The sequence below is a fragment of the Halichoerus grypus genome, chromosome 4, assembly GCF_964656455.1.
Source record: "Halichoerus grypus chromosome 4, mHalGry1.hap1.1, whole genome shotgun sequence".
In the NCBI taxonomy this organism is placed as follows: Eukaryota; Metazoa; Chordata; class Mammalia; order Carnivora; family Phocidae; genus Halichoerus; species Halichoerus grypus.
In genome coordinates, this window is record NC_135715.1 from 34,938,020 (window position 1) to 34,959,607 (window position 21,588).

Below are 21,588 nucleotides of genomic sequence, written 5' to 3' on the forward strand. Positions count from 1 at the left end.
TGTTTGACCTGAACCATCAGATTTTCTTTTCATGCAGTGTGACATGATGAAGCAGCTATCTGTAGGAACAAAACTAGTTCACTTTCTATGGGCAAGCACAGACTGTAAAGTAGATTATTAAAGTACACAGAAATAGAAAATTAGATCAGAAGTGATGTTTTACTGTGAGGTCTTCTTTGGGCCTTATAAAATGAGAAAGAACTAACCTTGTTCTATTTCTGAGTCCTGAAAAAAGCCTCATAGCAGGCATATCACCTTTAATTAGGTTTCTGCTTTTGGGAAGCATTTTACCAGCCCCCTTTCATTTATTTTTAATGATGTTATCACTAACAGGCAAACAGTCCCTTAATAAAACAAAAACAGTTTCTATATAAAGCCTGGTGTACATGTCCTGAGTCAGTCATCTAAAAACAAATGTTATGATTATTTCCGTTGTGCTCTTAGAACACTTAATGGCCCTACTGTGCAGATATGCAAAACATCAACCGAGGAAATATAACCAGGTCTGTTATGCAGCTTTCAATAAATGTTTTCCCATATTCACTTGCAGTATCAGCAGTGAGGTTAAACCTACAGGGTCATGGAAAAGACAGAAAGGTCAATTAAGTGGATCTTTTCAGCATAGCCATGGCCACCTCTTTCACAAACACTATGACTTATGACTTTAACAAACAAGCAGGGGTAAAAGCCACTGAAAATGTTTAAAAGGTAAATGTGTGTGTGTGTGTGTGTGTGTGTGTGTGTGCGTGTGCTTAATGTTTGGTACTGTTCCATTTTGTTCCATTTTCTTCCCAAACTGTGGGAAGAAAAAAAAAATGTACACATAGCTATCAGAGTCCTGCATTTCATTCTTCTCGGGTGCCAGAGATAGCGAGGAGTTTGGTCAAGGCCATGTTTGGAAATACTAAGGTATAGCTTGATAGTTTCCTTCATACACAGATTTTTGAAATACAAATGTAGAATAGCCAGAAATTAAAGACTCTCTTGAGAATAATGGTCGCAAATAGGCTTTCCCTTTCAAACTACAAAGTTTCTTCAGAGCACTTAGGATCCCTGCTTTCCTTGGAAGGTCGTCCCTGCGTACTTTCCTTATACAACTGCTTGACCTCCTCCTGTTTAAATCTTTCCCAATATTCCATCCCCTTTTCTAATGCACCGTGCCATGAAATGTTATTTTTCTCCACTCTGATTTCAACTTGTATCTAAATATAATCTCTTCTTTTTCTAAATAACCACTGGGTGCTATTGGAATCAATCTTTTGGCACATGACCTTATTGAGATTATAATTGCATGCATTTTTTCTTTATCTTCTTCCTAGGGCTTCCTCCTAACTCAACATAATGCCTGTGAAATTGTCTTGTAATCAATTGAGTGGTTTTCCAATAGAAGGTATTTTTAGTTTTGCTGTCATGGATGTGGTATAACCTCAGGGTGAGCAAGAGACTACATCCTTCTCATTTCTGCGTTTTGTACTGTTCCAGCTTTTGTCTCAACTCATCTCATTCACATATTCCTTCAACAGACATTAATAAGTGCTTACTCTGGATAGGGAGCTGAGATTCTATGTTCTATTTCTTCCTATAAGGAGTGGTCCCTAACTTCCATCAGCATCCCAAAGGTAAACTGCCCAAAAGGTAATCCACTGATAAAGATAATTGCATATGTGTGCAATACATACTTTAAAATGCATTAAATCAGGCAGAACTGTGGGTGTGGTGTATATTTTAGCATACCTGCAGCATCCTGCCAGACATGCCCTTACAATGATCTCCTTTCCATATTAAATCCTTCCCTTCATTCACCCAAACTCAAAATCCAGATACTGCTTCAAGTATATCCAAGGAAACTCTTAAGTGTTTTTATGCTTCTGACAGTCTATTTCTCCAAAATCTGTACTGTTTTCTTTCTGTGTAAGTCACCTTATCCATTTCCTCTAGGTCCTGCTGCCTGAAGAGAAGTTGATAAACTAGTTCATATCCTTTTGCCCTTTCTCCAGTTATTTCTATCCTAGTTAATTTTAACTGTTTGCTGAACTAATTCAGGGTTAGTTTGTATAAGGCAACTATAATAATGTATAGTAATAATTTTATTATCAGCATGATACTTCATCATCACAAGCCTCATTAGAGAGAAAGAGTATAGAAGTCTCAAGCTTATGGTACAACCAGGATTCCCTCCATGGCACATTGAAGCCAGGTTTACAAAAGGAGATGTGTAATACATTTAGTTATTTGTTGCTTACTGATAGTTTATTAGTATTTTATAATTTACAAAGCACTTTCATATACATAATCTAATTAGATTTAAGGTATGATCCTTTGAGTCTGTAATCATCTTTTTAGTAAATAAATCAAATGAGACTCATAGACTATAAGAGATGAATTTTTTGCTCTACTATTTGCTAATAGTTGCTAGAGCCAGGACTTGAACTCACACTTTCTGAATCTAGCCTGGCTTGCTTTTCACTTTACCATAGCTATATCCAGAATTTGAAAAGTGGACTTAAAATTAAATACAGGAAATTAGCCTCATTTTATCATACCCCTGGATATTTTATAAGAATTGAAATAGATACATGAAAGTGATGCAAATAAATTTTAATGTGATATTTTGGAATTCCTTATTTCATGAGAAGATGAAAATAGAAAGGAAAAGATTTACATGACCATTTCTAATTTAAGATTACATTCTGGATCACATTATTCAACTTTATTATTAGTTTACATTCTGGATTTTAAGATTACATTCTGGATCACATTATTCAACTTTATTATTAGTTTCCGTTGCCAAATTAAACCCAGAGTCCTACAGTAGGAATGAACTAGGATTGAGGATATGGTTGAACTCAATTTAAATGACTGTGTTTTATGTCTGGATATAAGTTTCAACAATTTTTTTAAACACCAATTCCTAATATTTTAGATTATCCATGCCTGTACTCCAGTTGAATAATGTGGCTGATGAGTTTACAAAAACACCAATAAATTTAACTTTCTATATAATTGTGATGGAAATCTATCAAAATGGCAAAGAATTCATATTTTTATAAATAACTATTCATAGAGATTACCATATTCTCTAGAATCTTTGTCAACATTTTTTTCACTTTTCCAGTACAAAAAATATAATATTTGCAATGTAAAATCCCAGATCACTTGTAAACGTTAAATATGGAGACTTTTTTTATTTTAATAATGTTGCTATCTACTTTACATCAAAATGAATAAATGTGAATTCCCTTGGAACGTATGGTTTTCTAAAAGTGAATATTTTTCTACTTGGAATTTATGATGTAATAAAAGACATCAGACACAAAAAGACACACACACACACACACACACACACACACACACACAAGAACTTGAAAGAGAATATATAATTCAAACCCAAAGGGATTAGTTATGAAAATAACAACTGAGTTAGATTTTATTAACAGGAAAGAAAACATTTTAAAAGTAGAGGCCCATTATTTTTTTAAACAACATTGTTCCTTAGGATATCCTGCTAAATTGTTATGCGTGATAAGATTGGATGGAAAAAAAAGCTGTCCTACAGAGGCATCAATCTTACTGATAGTCATTTATTGATACATGACTTAAACTATGAGGAGAATCATGAGATGGAATGATGAGAAGAAAGAAATATCATTTTTCATACTTTATTGATTTTGGAATTTTAAACACATTTTCTTGTCATCCATTTTTATCTTGCCCATCATATTCTAATTGATGTTAATTGATTGTATGGTGTTATATCTGTCATTATATTTCTTATATAATTATAAAAATGGTCACTGGTATTTTTTCTGGTCAACAGATGAAATCATGTGTGAGATGGTGATGTGTGTGCTTCTATTTTCTTTTAGAAAGCCACCGTACTTCCCTGTAACTGAATTAAAATACAAGAAAGTTAAAAACCACTCTTTCTTAGGAATTTAAAAATAACAAGAACTCCTTTGAGAACTGGCATAACTACTAGTCCCCTATGGATATGGAGTACTTAAAAAAAAAAATTGTACCCTAGTTAATGCAGCTTTCAAAAGTGCTTCCTTTATTTTTAGGAGGACTCACCCTTCCCTGCATCTAATTTGCCATCCTGGGTGTGGGGAGTACCTGCCTTATAAATGGTTGAACATTTTCTAATTTGATAACATGAAGCAAGAAAACTTAAGAATCTTTGTAAAATGGAGTTTGTAAACCTAAATAATCAAGAGCTTGCTCTGAAATTTTGTGTTTTATGTGACTCAATCCTTTTTCAATCAATATAGGCAAAATCTCCAGTCAGTATAGGTGAAATATCCACTCAACTAATTTTTAATATTTTTTTAGGAAATAATAGAGAATGTGAAATTTAAGATTTGCATGACGCTAGAGTTTGTCCCATTCAAACTGCTTTTTTTTTTTTTTTTTTCATTTGAGGAAACTGAAGCCTGAAGAAGTTGTTATGTGTCCAAAATAGGTGATACTCACTGGACACTAAGTCATTTTCTTTATATATCCCAAAGTATACAGTGTTATGCCCTGTTTTCATCATCTATAGCCGTGTAACAATTTATACCAATAATTAGTGGTTTAAACCATCAAATTTAAAATATCAGTTTCTGTGGATCAGGATCTGGGTGCAACTTAGCTGGGTGGTTCTGGTTTAAGGTCTCTCATGAGGTTTCAGTTCTGCTGTCAGCTGGGGCTGTAGCTTCATCAAAAGGTTCAACTGGGCAGGGGGAATGTGCTTTCAAGCCAACTCATGTGGTTTTTGGCAGACCTCAGTCCCTTGTCATGTGCACCTCCACAGGGCTGTCTCGTGACATGGCAGCTGGTTTTCCCCAGGGCAAGAAATGCAAGAGAAAAAAGAGAGAGAGACAAATGGAAATTATAAACTTTTCATAACTGAATCTTGGAAGTGACATCCCATCACATTTGTTTTTCTCTGTTAGATCTGACTCAGACTAGGGGGCAGGTTCTAGATAGGATGTGAATACTAGGAAGGAGGAATCATCAGAGGCCATCTTAGAGGCTACTACATGCCTACCACAAGCCCAGAGAGAATATTCCCCAAGTACTTGTCAAGTAAATTAAAAGATGTATTAGTTATTTAACTCTTTACAGTAAAATATCTCACATAATAAAATTGGAATACGAACTCTGGATTAAATAATAGTATTCTGTGTATGTTATTCTTGCTCATTTTATACTTACTGTGGTCATGTAAGAGTGTGTTCTTATACTTATGAAATATGCAGTGAAGTTTTAGGATTAAAAGGGAAGATGGTTCAAACATATGCACACACACACAGAACAAGAGAGGGAGAGAGAGAAATAATTTAAAAGCAAACATGGCAAAATACACACGATTGGTGAATTGGAGTAAGGAGTTGAATTGGTTTTCTAGGGCTGATTTAACAAATTGCCATGATCTTGATGGCTTAAAATAACAAACATTAACTTTCTTACTGGAGTTTTGGAAGACAGAGGTCTAAAATCAAGGTAATAGCAGGGATAAGCTCCCTCCAAGAGGCTATAAAGGAGAATCCATTTCTTTACCTCTTGTAGCTTTTGGTGGCTATCAGCAGCATGCATTGACTATGGCTGGGAAATCCTGATCTCTGTCTCCATCTCCACTCTGCCTCCTCCTCTTTACTGTGGATCTCTTCTGTCTCTCTCAAGTCTCCCTCTGCCTTTCTCTTATAAGAACACTTGTCATTGGATTTAGCGCCTATCCTAAACCAGGGTGATCTCCTCATCTCAAGATGTTTAATTTCATCACATCTATAAAAACCCTCTTTCCAAGCAAGCTAACATTACTAGGTTCCAGGGATTCGGCATGGACATGTATTTTAGAGGGTTACCAGACAACCCATTATATGAGTATATAGAAATTCTTTGTACAATTCTTGTAAATTTCTGTAAGTTTAAAATTATTTGAAAGCAAAATACTCAAGAACAAAAAACAGATTACATTGTCAAGTCTGTAATAATCCAGAAAACATGGCATCTGACAAGCTTTCTTTTAAAGATAAAACTTTAAAAAATATGTACAGATATATCAAATTAGAATAAGGTGTTTTGTGAATTTGTGCTTCATCATCATTCACTGTTTGAAGTCAATGGAGATTATGTAATGTCAAACTCTTTTCCATGTTGTCTGGCCTCTCAAACATTTGCTTTAATCTTTGTAGAACATTTAAGATATCAAAGGTCACTTTTATTTCAAAAGGAAGGGCTGTATTCTTAATTTTACTATCTTTATAGGAAGACTAAATGAGACTTTCTATGATGTTAATTGCCACAAGATGACAACTTTTTAGTAGGGTCTTGAAGCACAAAGGAATATTTTTGTTTTGTATGTTTGATCTTGATTAGTTTGTCTTCTTTTCAAAAATGTGTATTGATCTTAAGAATCACCCTTTTTTTTTCATTTCTTTAGTCATCATTGTGCCCTAAATTTGATTGTTTCTTAGCTACATATTGAGTTAAAGTGGCCTTATGCCGTATCTCTACTAAATAAAATGATAAATGAATGAATCCAATCATCTAAGTCTATACCAAATGATAGTTGAAACCATGAGGACTAAGGTGAGCATTCCATTGAAGCAACTGCAGAAAAAAATATCACACACACACACACACACACACACACTAACATATACATAGAACAATTTTAATCCTATATTGGGAAAAATGGAATAGCTAATGGAATAATGATGGAAGACAAAATATTTTACTAACTGTAGGAATTGACTACTTAACATTTGGGATCAGTCATTCCAGTCCAGATAAGCTACTTGAGGCTTGCCTATTGTGTTTTTCAGCATTCTATCCTCAGCACCTAGCATATTGTTTATGTAAAATAAATATTAGCTACGTAAATGTATGTATCATGAGTGATTTTATGAATTAATTCACACAACAGCCAAACATAGTCAAGCATAAATGTGTTGAATTTAAATCAAACAGTCATGGGGATGATGGAACTTACAATCAAATGTGTGTGCGTGTATATGCGTGTGTGTATACACATTCATATGGCTCTTTTTTCTTGGACATTCTTTAAAGAATTGTGGAATCAGTCTCTAAAGCTGAAAGCAAACTCAGGTGGTCATCTGGTTCTATGCCTTTCTTCAAGAGACAAGCAATTATTATCCCCATGATCTATTAAGCCACATTTTCTTTAGCATGTGACAGCTAAGGTGATGCTGATCGAAAAATATTGCTCTCCATTCTTAAACAATTTCACATGCACATAGATGTTTAACAAGCGCCTTTTTGGAGCTATTATGAGAAAACACTAGCAGCCTTGGTCTGGAGGAGTAATTTATGACAACTAGGTAAAGGGTGTCCAAGATCATCTTGATCGCATTAGCCATGCAGTAGCCCTACCCCTGCACTGCGGTCTTTCTTTAACCCTGGTGACAAGAGTGATAAAAAAAATAATGACACAGTGAGTCCTCCTTTAGCTACTCACTCCGTTCCTTCTTCTAGTACCTGCTGTGTCAGATCGCCTGTCAGTAAGTGAACAGGAAAGGGAGTGGAAGGAGAAACTGCAGAGGAGTGAGAGTGTGAGCCTGAGAAGAGAGGCAGCTAATAGATGGCTTGTGTCCCAAACTCTCCTCCCTAACCTTTCTTTCCTTTTGGTTTGTTAACTAGAAATGTGGAAAGGTGAGGGAGATGAATTTAACTTGTTCTGACATTAGTTAGAGACAGAGAAGTGTGGCTACTTCCATAATATTTCTGCCCCAGAGAGAGGTAATTGGAAAACGTGTTGTGTGGTTAGGTGTTGTAATGAAAAATAAAGGAATGATCGAGAACAGCGGAATCAAATTATAAGCATAAAGCAAGTGTGCTGAAGTTTTTAGCCATTTGCAAAATTGAGAGATACTATCAGGACTGTGCAAATACATTGCTCTGATTAATTTTCCTGAGGTGAAATATGAAAATATTTATAAAATTGAGAATCCTGCCATGAATAAAATTTTCTCTGTGATATAATAAACTAAAATAAGCCATAACGTGTATCTATCTTAAATGAAACTGTAAAATTGTTTAAATAATAAAGAACTGAATGAAAAGATTTCACTGTGAGAGTAAAAAGAATCCATATCGGGACATTACTCTAGGTTGCTTAAAATATTAAAGAATATTCAATAAACAAAGTAAAGATTAATTTATCTTAGAGGGTTTTATATTTGATTTTCTAAATATTGTTATGGAAGTTGCATTTTATTACCCTTTCTTTAGACTCCTTTTTCATGTATAAAGGGCTAGTTTTTCAATATGAAAGTAAAAGGTATTCAGGGTCAAAAGAATTAGATCTTTAGTTTTAATGATATTGAATAATTCAGTTTTATTTTAGGGAGAATATATTTGATTCTAGTTTTTCTTGTCATTTGTAAAATGACAAATTTCAATTGTGCATTCTTTTATAGATTCCTTAAGAATGTATTTGAACAAATCATTGATATAAAGGAAGGGTTAATTGAGAAATAAACACACTAATATACAAAGCATTTCTTTTATATGAAGCTCTAGAAATATTCTATTGTCAATCCAAACAGAACAAACTAAAATGAGATAATTGGGAAGGTGCCCATAAAGTCAGCCTGTGTATATTATCACAACTATATGTGAGATAATATTTGTTTTAAAAAGATTCTATGGCACTGTAAACTCAGTCTCATTAGAGACTGCATTTAAAAGGCTTATAAAGTTACTCATTAATGTTATCTTGTTGTATCTCCACAGCTTTTTCATTAAAGAAAATTCAGCAGAAAGCATTTTCTCCTGATAGCAGGAACCAATTTGCAATAAATGTTCTGGAAACCACTAGGGAAGCCATTACTGAGGTCTAATAAAAACAGACAAGCGTAACTTGTTCTATATTTTTGTTTCAATCACATACAGATGAGACCCCGCTTTCCACACCAACCGCAAGAGACAGCCTTGACAAACTTTCTCTAACTGGGCATGGACAACCACTACCTCCAGGTTTCCCACCTCCTTTTCTGTTTCCTGATGGACTGTCTTCCATAGAGACCCTTCTGACTAACATACAGGTAGGCCTTTTTGTAATCTGGAAGGTAGGAACGTGGAAGATCCAGCTGTAGATTTTTCCCAAATTCATACTATTCCAACTTAATCCGTTCATGGGATTGACTGAACAATGGCATTGGACTTTTCCCAGCAATTTAAGATTTTAAACTTGCTACACTAATCAAGTTGGTTTAGAAATACTGATATATGTATATTCAGCCTTAATAAAAGCTTCGATGAAAATGACCTGGGATTTGAAAAATCATTCTGCCTAAATGTTCTCCTTATTGCCAACTGATGGGAGGAATCTAACTGTTTAAGTTTGTCTGATTTACTCAACAACGGCACACCAGTTCTAATAAATATTTAGTTATTTTTAAACTGCTGGCCTTCCAGTGAGGAAATGATATGTTTAGTCACTTAGAATATGTCTAATATAAAAGAATCCAAAAAATCCCTTCTTTCGTAAATAAGTTTGTTTCAGTTAATAGGGTTTCTTCAAAGAATAGACTTCAAAAAGCTATACAAAACTTTCCACGGATTTCCTATGTAGTCCTCAGGATGTATATTTTACGTACAGTACATTATGAATCAAAAATACTTACAGTTAACAATAACATAGAGCATGGAGCCAAAGTAGTAAGAGTGTTTGGGATACAAGAAAGCGTAATTTTCTTGCCCACACATGAAGTGATCATGTGGACCGCAGATGGAGATTTTGGCCATCTACTTCTCCCTATTTGGAGTAGCTAATAATAAGAATGTGCTTGCAGATACTCTGCTGTTATTTTTTTTTTAATTTTTACTCTAGCACTTGATTCTTCGTGATATTTTTCTGTACACATTTCCTACCATATTAAACTTTCTCCCAGTAGAAATGTAATTAATTTTATTTACCTCTCTGAGGACATAACAGAAGGCCTTTAATGTAACATATCTTCTCATCTATTAATGTGGCATTTTTAATACTAATGTAATTAGAGTCTCCAGAACTGTATTCAACTTTAAGGTTTTATATCTCAGTAATTCAAATAAATCATCAATCTAGCCTAAACTTAATCAAGGCCAAATAGTTGATTATATTTTAAAATAAACATAGACTTTTTTTCTAAATTTGACCCATATTATTGTTTTTTTAATGAGGTAGAATTTTTAATGAATTTCTCTTTTGTGAAATTAAATGATTTCAGAAAATATCCCTCAACATTTCCGAATTTACAGTCTGAAAGGAGGGAATAATTAATTTTGTTATGTTAACAACTCCGAATGAAGCAAAGAAAAAGCTAAGGGTTTACGTAAAATTCTCTATTCAGGTGTATGTAGCTTCATTAACTAAAACGTCTTTAAAGAGGAAAGTGGTCATTTAACTTTAATTTCAGTGGAGAAAACATTTCTGGATTTCATCAGTATAAACCAGCTTGCTCATCTGAAAAGTGGGTTTACACATGGACTCTTCCATTTTAAGTCAGATACTGTCAGTTAGGGTGTATTTATCCACCAGCCTCCCCCGCCCCCCCCCCACACCAGTATTACCCAGACTAGAAATGTATCTGCATCACCTCAAACTGCAATTATTTCTTTAAAAAAGAAGAAAAGAAAACCCCAGTTTTAAAATGTACAGATTTTAGACAAATATTTTATTGATGGTATCTCTAGATTTAATATACTCTCCTTTCTGACCTTCCAACCAGCCTTGTGGACATATTTTAGCAAGAGTTGATGATGGGACAGTAGTCAAAGCAAACTAAATTATTTATTGCTAGTCCCAAACCATAGGGATCTGGGTCCATCAAAGTTAAAACACCCACAATAAGAATACTTTGTTAAAAATAAATTATGCTTGTCCATTTCAGTGTATTCACGTATGTGAACATAAGGTAAAATAAAAATTAAAAATCTTACTGAGTTCCATGCATAGGAAGACACACACACATACACAGTACATGCATACATACTAATAAGCGTGTACACATATATACACACCCACATATATACGGGATTTATGTTTAGTAATGGTTTCACATCATTTTTTAAAAATGCTAGTTCTTTTATTATTGCCACATGTATTGAGTTATAGTAATATCCTAGGAATGGTATAGAATGTTTAAGTAGTCATGACCCTGGCTTACTGGGCATACAGTATAAATGTGTTTGCTGTCCAAATTCTAATTGGGGTAATTACGTCCTGCCTACCTCAATTTCCTCTGCAATTTCAATTATATATAATGGGGTTCTCTGCTTTCTATTTCAAAATGGTAACATACTTTTTGTGTGGTAAACTTAAATCTCCATATTTCTTTTGGAGCTATTTTATCAGGATGGCAATGAAAAACATTTGAGTTAAAAATGTTTGCATGTTTCAAATCATACAAAGCCATATATGAAATTGAAGTTTTATTATGTATACCTACTATTTTAATTAAACCTAAGACATTGGGTCATATTTAAATTTAATGTATTGAGGTCTCTTTTTTCTTACAATTAATGACCGAAAGCCCTTCAAAAAAATGTGTTTAAGTGTTTATTGTTCTAATATTAAATAACTTAATTTCATGATACTCTATAATTTGATAAATTTCAATTTTAAAATTTGTAATGGTTGGTACAGATGTTCTTGCCATGATATATCAAAATGGAATTTTCATAAATTTTTTTTCTTTGTGCTTTAAAAGAGGACCTGTAGAAAAATACTACATACTAGTATTTTTAAATATACTATATATACTATACATACTAAATATATATATCTACAGTGTAGTAATTTCACTTTAGTGAGTGATATGGATTTATTCCAGGTTTTCCTTTTTGAGATTTTTTTTTTTTTTAAGATTTTATTTATTTATTTGAGAGAGAGGGAGAGTGCAGAGGGAGAGTGAGAGGGAGGGAGAAGCAGACTCCCTGCTGAGCAGGGAGCCTGATGCGGGGCTCAGTCCCAGGACCTGGAGATCATAACCCTCGCCGAAGGCAGATGCCCAACCGACTGAGCCACCCAGGTGCCCCAACTTTTTGGGATTTTTAAAAATTTTATTTTATGTGGAATTTTGTTTTTCTCAATGTGGGCAATCTTTTATTATGCCTTTCTTACTCAAACATGTCCAAACTCACTCCCTATGAGATTTTAGGTGAGGAAACTAGAATTTTAGTGTCAATTTACTGAATGTGACCCCTTCGAACATTGGCTACCCAATTGACAAATACACTTAAGGGAGAACTTTATTCTCAATCTGAGCTTTCATGCTGTAAATTATTGCTACAATCTGTTTGTACATAGGATTGGGAACAAATAATTTACATTGTTTGTCTTATAAGAATTATTTAAAATGACTTACAAATATTAAAATAAGAATAGGTAAATAAAAAAAGAAAAGTAAAATAAGGTAGGGAATATAAAACTTAGTTATGGATAAGGTTAGCATTGAAGATATATGCCTTGAGGGATATATGATAAGAGTTTGGTTCATTATGATTTGTCTATTTGGAGGAATTAAATAAACAAAGGAAGACCTAAAAGGATTGTTAAAACCACAGTAAATGGCAAGTCACAGATTGAATCACTATGGTCTAATAAATAAACATAATACAACTATGGTACTTAGGAAGTATTCTCTAATTTCTGTGTTTGACAAAAGAAAATGAAGAAGAATCTGACTTAGTACTAAGACCAAAACACTCTGATTATACATCTTCCAGTCTTTACATTTCAATGTCATGGCCAATGATGTTATATTTTATACATTTAAAAGAAGCTAATAGTTTTGTATTTGCATTTTTAATACATCATTTTAATTATAACAGAGTTAGACAAAATACTTAGAGGAGGAAACTTTCAAAAAGATAAACAACAAAATAGGACATTGGCTTTAAAATATGGGTAGACTAGGATCAGATATATTGGTGTTATATCTTTTTATGTTTAATCATACTTACATATTCTTTTTTCTCATTACCAATTTGTGAAAAGAGTTCATTAAAAAAAAAAAACAGTGAAATATATCCAATATTCTAAACACAGTTTACTCTGATGAAGAGAGTAGCATTAATCTCTTAAAAGTCTGAACTCTATACCATACTTAAGGTATATTGTATATCATAATGTATATTGTATATCACAACAATAATAATGACAATAGTAAAAACTAATATTTATTGAACAATCTTAATGTGTCATCACATAGGAAAAATACTCCTGTGTGTGTCTTCTGCTCTCAATGTCTTACTGCAACATCACTTCACTTTGGACACTTCTGCTCACCAAATGTCTGGTAGTTAATTTCCACACCAAGCAATTCTGTAACACCGGCTGGATTCTCTACAATTTAACTCAGTTCTGATACTGTCTACCTGGAGATAGCCTCAGATCTCATAGGTTCAGTCCCACAAGATCGCCCCCTACCCAAATGTCAGATGCCTGTTGCAAGTCCAGGTTGTAATCTTGGCTACCAACCAACCGGCTATTGATCAGAGGTTCCCATCACCCCCTCCTCAGGTTCAGTTAATTTACTAGAGCAGCTCACAGAACTCAGGAAAACATTTTACTTACTAGGTTACAAGTTTATTATCAAGGGATATAGCTCAGGAACAGTCAAGATGGCAGAGATGTATGGGGCAAGGTATGTGGGAAGGGGTGCAGAGCTCTCGTGCCTTCTCTGAGCACACCACCTCCCCAGTACCTCCACGTGTTGACCAACCCAGAAGCTCTTTGAACTCTGTCCTTTTGAGTTTTCATAGAGGTTTCATTATTTAGGTATGATTGATTAAATCACGCATAGTTGGTGATTAATTCAAACCTCTAGCCCCTCTGTCTTCCCAGAGGTGGGGGGGGAGGGGGGTGGAGAGGGGTAGGGCTGAAAGTCCCAACCCTGAGTTGGTTTCCCTGACAACCAGATTCCAACCATAGGGCTTTCCAAAAGTCACCTTATGAAAATAAACTCAGGTATAGTTGGGTGGGGCTTATTATGAATAACAAAAGACTCCCATTTCATCTTTTCACTCTTATCACTTAGGAAATTCCACCCATTGTAGGATCTTTGTGCCACAATTGGGATGAAGACCAAATATGTTTCTTTTTTTTTTTTTTTAATTTTATTTATTTATTTGGGAGAGAGCAAGAGCTAGAGAGAGAGCATGAGCAGGGGGGAAGGGCAGAGGCAGAGGGAGAAGCAGACTCCCTGCTGAGCAGGGAGCCTGATGTGGGACCCAAGACTCTAGAATCATGACCTGAGCCAAAGGTAGACGCTTAACTGCCTGAGTCACCTAGGCACCCCCCAAATATGTTTCTTATTATAAATCACAGTATCTACAGTCCATCTCTATGCTAATTCTATATGATATTACATTGAATCATCTTTATAATCCTATATAGTGGATTTCATTATCATCTGCATTTTACAGATGAGTAAATGGAGGCGGACAAGTCTTTTGATCAAGGTTATGCAATGGTGGTGGAGTCTGGATTTAAACATAGGCAGGATAATTACAGAGCCCATGTTGCTATATCGCCATACATGATCATATGAATTACAAGATGAATTTTATACCTGGAAGTGCTTTTGAGGGAGTATGCATTATTGACCAATTTTTTGAGAACAAGAGCCATAACCATTAAACTGAGTATAGTTGTACCTTTTGTTATAAGAGCTTCTGTGAATATGCATTAGTTGATACTGCTCTAGTATATATTTGTTTGTCTACAAAAGTTCCTGGATTCCAGGGACACTATTTCTTCTCATCCTGGAAAGAAACATTAAAAGAAAAAAATAAATAAGCTTGGGAGCTCTGACCTAAGCTTAGTCAATTTACTACTTTGGGAATTTGTATAAGTCATCTGATCTTTCTGGACCTTGTTTTTTTCAGCTTTAAAAGGTTTTAATTAGAATGGGCAAATCACTGAAATCCCCTTCAAGTCAGGTATTTACTCTCTTTAGAAGCAATGCATTATTGAGCAGAATTTTGTCACATTAATTCCAGTGACACTCAAAGAACTTTAGTCACCATCTGATTCTGAAACAGTTTTTGTATAAAAAACAAATATGGCCAAGTAAGCTTTTAATCTAGGATCCAACTAGTAAATTAAGAAATGTTTCCTTCATATCAGTATTACTTTAACTTCTCTTATACAAGCAGATATTTGCACTTTCTAGGCTATAGAAGTAGTTGAAAACTTGCTAAATCAATTACAGTGCCCTTCTGAAAAGAAATATATATAGAGACTTGTTCTTTGGGAAGTGATTAAAATAATCTGATTTAAAGGTAGATCATTTTAGAAAACGAAAACATTTGTGTATATGACAATTATGCCTCACTTATGGGAAAGAAATTTGAGGCCAAACAACTATTGTCTCTTATAATTGCTATGCCATAGAGTAAGCTTTAAACACATTTCTTTAGAATTGTCATTGTTGAACATCATAACTGACCTCCCCCTGGAGAAAAATTCATGTTTTAAACCTTGTGTCTTTTGCTGTAATTTGTCATCACAGAATTGTCATCACAGAATTTTGCTCAATCCTGCATGTCCACGTGAGACTCAGCATTTAGTGTGACCTTTGCATATGATCTACCTGGAAAATTTACAGAAGTTACACAAATCTGAAAGTACTATTATCACTGATGGTTAAAATGGTGTCCTAATGATCTGTAGACTTTGTGAACACTACTTGCTATTGCTTTTCCCAGCCCCCTGCTGCATTGAAATTTAATCGGTTTTCTGTATTTTTGCAGCGAAGCTGTCACGGGCAATAACATATTTTTGCATATGTATCAGTTTGGCTCTAGTGCAGATTTTTGTTCACACTGGACTCCTACTGATATGCACTGATTTAAAGTCTAAAAATGAAACTTAATTTTATATAGCTTATAAGTAGTCCCTGGAGGGTATTGGTTCTTAAAGCTAGTATTTTTCAGACATAATCAGCAGGAATAGGTAATGTATTACCATTAGGGACATTAGCAGCAACTGTAACAAAAGAAAACAGTAAACATAAATGCTCTTAGCAACTTCGTATGTTACGACAAATATTAATGTAAAATTACACAAATTAGAGTTGCAGTTTAACATTATTCAACATGTTTATTCATAATGATTGTTTCATATTTAAAGAACACCAAAATATTGTGTTTTGTCAGCCAAGGACAATAATAGTTTAATAGTAATTTATTTTAAACAGCTACTGATAATACAACCAATCAACACATTAAGTGGTGCCAACATTGGCATCTTGCTAAATAATCTCTAGACACTGCACAGAGAGTGCATCTTTCAAAGATAAGTCAACAAGAGCAATCAGAGCAGAAAATTAGAATTTGGTATCTTAGAATTAAAATACAGCTAAACTAAAGTTTTAATTGGGGTGATCTAAAAGGGCACTTGATGTAATGATCTCTTTCATTTGTTACTAATTGTTGTTCCTGATGAAGAAGAAACATACACAGGAATGTTGCTGAATTGAGTTAAGATGGCAGTTTCCTTAGCAGCTATGTTTTATTGTTAAAAACAAAAGAGTAGGGAGGGGCAAACAGCCATGTAGAAACCCTCCAGCTTGTTTCATTTCACAAGAATTACACCAGGAAATTCAGGGTCAGTTATAACAAACATGAAATAATTTATATGTGCTTGAAAAGAGAATAAAATGGCTTATGATAATGCTACATGGGTGAGCTGATCTAAGGGTACACCTCTATTGGGCTAACAAGTCAAGCCAGAGTGGAAATTCCTGGTTCTGACTGCTTATGTTGTCTCCTGCAAGAAGGGTCCTATCTTAGAGTGTATTTACAAATGGCACCAACTTCCACTTCATTTATCATTTCAGTTGAAAATTTTAGTCTCTATGGGGCACCTGGGTGGCTCAGTTGGTTAAGTATCAGACTCTTGATTTCAGCTCAGGTCGTGATCTCAGGGTTGTGAAATTGAGCCCCATGTCAGGATCCACACTCAGTGCAGAGTCTGCTTGAGATTCTCTCTCTCCCACTCCCTGTGCCTCTCTCCTTGCTTGTGTGCTATCTCTCTCTCTCAAATAAATAAAATCTTAAAAAAAAACAAAAAGAAAATTTCACAGACCAAGGCAAAATACCTTCCACTTCAAAAAAGCTTTTTGTATTGCTGAGCTGATGATAGAAATTTTAGCTCTAATTTTTACTAATAATTTTCTAAAGGATTTTAGGAGAGAGCATGTGCAGATTACTTTTTCTTTGTTTTCCGTAATCTCATTTTCAAGAATCTCAGAATATTACAAAATTTTTTAATTAGCAAAGAGTAAATCAACTTTCATGTATATCTCTTATACAAGAGATTCCATCATCTATTGTATAAATAAACTTTACTTTTACCATATACTCTTGAGTTATACTGTCAAATAGTCCCCTAAAAGTTATTCTCAATTTATTATAACCATTTTAAATGACTTTTTAAAAAATAACACACTATTAAAACACTAGGTTTTGGATCCCTTACATATATGCCTCAAGAAAAAATATACCAGTACTATAATTTCTGTTCAACAAATTTTTAGAATCTACTATATGGTAGGCACTCTCTGGACTCTGGGTGACATAGTACCAAATGAGAGAAAATGTCTCTGCCCTCATTTAGCTTTAGATCTAGATATCTAATTAGAAGCAATCAAACCTGCATGGCAAAAACATTTGTCTTCCTAATATGGTTTAATTAGATTTAGAAATTTTGTGCTTTAGTTGAAGTACTTGTCCTAGTGAATACAGAGTGAATATACAAGAATGAAAGAATTTGATAAGTTGGTTCTTTTTTAAAAATGCTTTCAAGTAATGAATGAAATGTGCTTTGCTCCAAAATATTACAATTTTGAATGCCTTCTTTGTACAGGGGCTCTTGAAAGTTGCCATAGATAATGCCAGAGCTCAAGAAAAACAAGTCCAACTGGAAAAAACAGAGCTGAAGATGGATTTTTTAAGGGAAAGAGAACTGAGGGAAACACTTGAGAAGCAGTTGGCTATGGAACAAAAGAATAGAGGTATTTCTGAACTTCCAAATAAGTGTAATACTTTCAATAAAATATTTAACAGAACAATACTATGTTTGGTGATTTACTATGAGACTACAGCTTTTTTGTTAATTTACTTATAGCTGAGGTTCACAGCAGGATTTGAATCCTGGGCTCATTGTAGTTTTTCATCTCCAGAGTATATATGGTTTCTCTTCTGTTTGTACCTCAGGGAATTGAAATATATCTATTATATCATTAATCACATAATTTTTATTGCTCAAAAAGCTTAACAAATAATTTTAAGATAAGAATGAGCTCTGATGACAGCCATGAAGAAAAATTTTATATTCATTCACAATTGCCCTTCGAAAAACTTAAGAGTTAAAGTCATAAAGCTAAAATAGAAAATACTGATTATTCAAGCGAAAGAGATTTAGTAAGATATTTATCAACTGAAATTGAAGACTGATGAATATCTGAACAAATGACCAAAGTTGAGTGTTTGTATAATTTTCTTTCTGAATGCCTCATTTTCATCCAACAAGGTCAAATACACATTAGTGTAGAAACCAATATGAATTTTTATTGGTTAAAAATAATGATATTACCAATCTATGAATTGCTTCTTCTAACACACTTTACAGTGCATGTATAGATAATTTTGAAGGTCATTCATACTTGTGTGTTTATATTATGTATGAGATTAAGAGTATTTTCTTTAAAACCAACTTTCCCTTTGCCTCAACTATAAGATACTCCTAAATACTCTAGAGGGGGAGCACCTATTCCCTCATCTAATAAGTATCCAATAAAAATATTCCATGTATCGTCCTTTTATATGTTTGATACAGTCATTTGAAAATCATTGTTTCTCTTTTGTTTTTCAAACCAGCAAGACTTGGTAGGTTTTTACATTAGTTACTATGAAGCAATAGCTAGTGGGTTCCTGGGACGAGGCTAATTTGGGAAAGCCATCACCACCCATGTATAGCATTCATCTAGATAAGGTGATGTCACATAGATTTAGGTACCAAAGTAATCAAAACAAGATAAACATTGATAATGGGATGTGTTCTTTGTGAATAATGAAGATTGGTCAAAGGGTTCATTATATAGAACCATCTTCCATGAGATAGCCATGTCTTGATTTTGTTCTCACCTGGAGAAGTCTTTTATTATTATTATTATTATTATTATTATTATTATTTTCTGACAAGACTTACAGTTAGACCCTCGAATTCCTAAAGTAATCTTTTGGTTACTTGAGAGAACTTTAGAATTTTATTGGTTCAAATCATTTGGAGGACTTACATTGTTTTTTTTCTTTAACCACTAGAGGGCAAAACACTTCACAGATCACGTCATGATCCTCCCATTTAATTAATTGTGAACAATAAATTAAAGGTAATAGCTATCAATAATTATCTATTATAAATGTATCTATTGAAGTAGTGTACTACCCTGAAGACAGAACATGGCAATACCATTCAGTTCAATCACAGAAGAGGAAACAATAAGCAGTCAATGGCAAGACACTGGGTATTGAGCTTTTAGTCCCATGGAAGTTTACAATCCAAATAAGTAATTCAGAAATTACTGTTTATTTTCAAAGACACTTATAAACAATCATCTTTGGAAAGGGATACAGTAGGCAAATGATTTTGTTAAGATAAGCATATGATTTTCACCCTATTAAGTAAAGGAAATTAGCGTTTATTCGAAACTGGTTTTATTTTTATTAAAAGACTGTAGCCAATGTACATTTTGATAAAAAAAAAAAAGTCTCTGTTAATATGTATTACCAGCAACAATAAACTCAACAAGTTAATGGTTTGCCACCTTAATAGTATTAATAATTATAAAAACGGGACATATGAAGATTAGAAATTGAAACAAATTCTTACTTGACCCTTTATTACTTTGTTTTATATTTTGACTAAATACTGTATTAAATAAAAATGTTGTTATTCTTTCATCTGTAGTAAGAAATCAAATAGTAAACTTGGAATGACTACTCCCTATGACTAAGTCTACCAAAAGGATATTCTCATACTGATTCTGTCATATTCACATTCACATCCACAATGTTTATCAACCAGGAAAAAAAAAAAAACAAAAACATTTGGGTGCTCCCCGTATGCTAACTGCTTACCTTATACATATTGTAAAAGCTAAAATAATTATGATACTGAAAGTATAATTAACATACATTTTGTGAACAACATTTATTTGTTACTATTTATTGATTACATATTATGTACAAATGTTTAAATTGTCTAGTAGGAGAAAATGTATCATAATTAACTTTTTGTATCATAATCTAGTTTTGTATATAAATACCACATTATTGTAAGCAGTAGCACATTATTATTATCAGTGAGGTTTTATACTCCATCAGATTTCAGCAGAGTAAAACATAATTTTCTTGAAATACGTTGTAGTGCATATAAATTTCTTTGAAGAAATTATTGATATCTCTGGGCAAATTACAATAGCTTCATCCCCCCATAAGATAGCTTCTATGTTAATAATTAAGAATATTAACTCATTATATACAATATTATTTATTTCATTTTTTTAATTTCAAGAAAAATTTCTTAAAAACTAATTGGTGTAACTTTTCGCAAAACAACTACAGGGGAAATGCTCCATTTACTATTCAAAATTGGTGCTGCATTAAGAGATAGGAGGCATGCTTATAAAGGTTTGCATTATTCTAACTACTCTGCACTATTCTGATTCAAGGGCAGAGACTAATCCACAAAATTCTTGTAATCAGGCTTCCTTTATCAGTGTATATAAATATTTACTAAAATTAATTTCCCCTTAAACCTGTCTCTACATATGACAATTAAAGGCATCTTTGTAATATAATAGTTCAAGGCTAAATAAAAATTGGCCTCCTTGGATGGTTCACTGGGATTTTATTTTAGGTAAAGGTGGGATTTTTTGAACTTCTTCTGCAGAGGTAGGCTCCATCCAGCACCTGGGGCGGGGGGAGGGAGGAAGAATATTATAAAAAAACATAGATCATTTGTAAGCATGTGTAAGTTGGAACATCGCAAAAACTTTTTAAAATAAAATATGCAAACACTCTTTTCTAGCCATAGTTCAAAAAAGGCTAAAGAAGGAGAAGAAGGCAAAGAGAAAATTACAGGAAGCGCTTGAATTTGAGACTAAGCGGCGGGAACAAGCAGAGCAAACACTAAAACAGGCAGCTTCTACAGAGAGTCTCAGGGTCTTAAACGGTAAGAGGGGGCATCTTTATGCCTGGCTAACTAACATGCACTTTTTAGCACTCAAAGGACAATTTAAACCTGTGTTTGTGGTTTTATATCTTTATCTGTATATCTAGTGATTCATTAAACTGTGCGCCTAGCTGAAAGCTTGGCGGGCGGTAGTCCCACTTGTTGGGGCAATGCTTGATTTCATAGGGGCTTTCACCCTCTTTTTTTGGCTTAACTCCAGTATCTGGGACCTGACCTCGCTTTCCTGTTTAGCCGAGTCTGTCTCTACTGAAATAGGATAAAATATTAATCGGAGAACGTCCCAACCCCATCCCACGTTATGAACAATTTTGTGTTACTTATTTCTCTCTTCAAAT

General features: G+C 33.8%; 1 protein-coding gene across 1 annotated transcript in view; it reads left to right on the forward strand.

The window, feature by feature from the left end:
- DACH1 (dachshund family transcription factor 1) overlaps positions 1-21,588 on the forward strand; it is a 420,028-nt gene that overhangs the window by 362,714 nt on the left and 35,726 nt on the right. Inside the window, exons 7-9 of the mRNA XM_078070269.1 lie at positions 8,899-9,050; positions 17,864-18,011; positions 21,089-21,232. Coding sequence (XP_077926395.1) covers positions 8,899-9,050; positions 17,864-18,011; positions 21,089-21,232 — 444 coding nt within the window. The remainder of the gene's footprint in view (positions 1-8,898; positions 9,051-17,863; positions 18,012-21,088; positions 21,233-21,588) is intronic.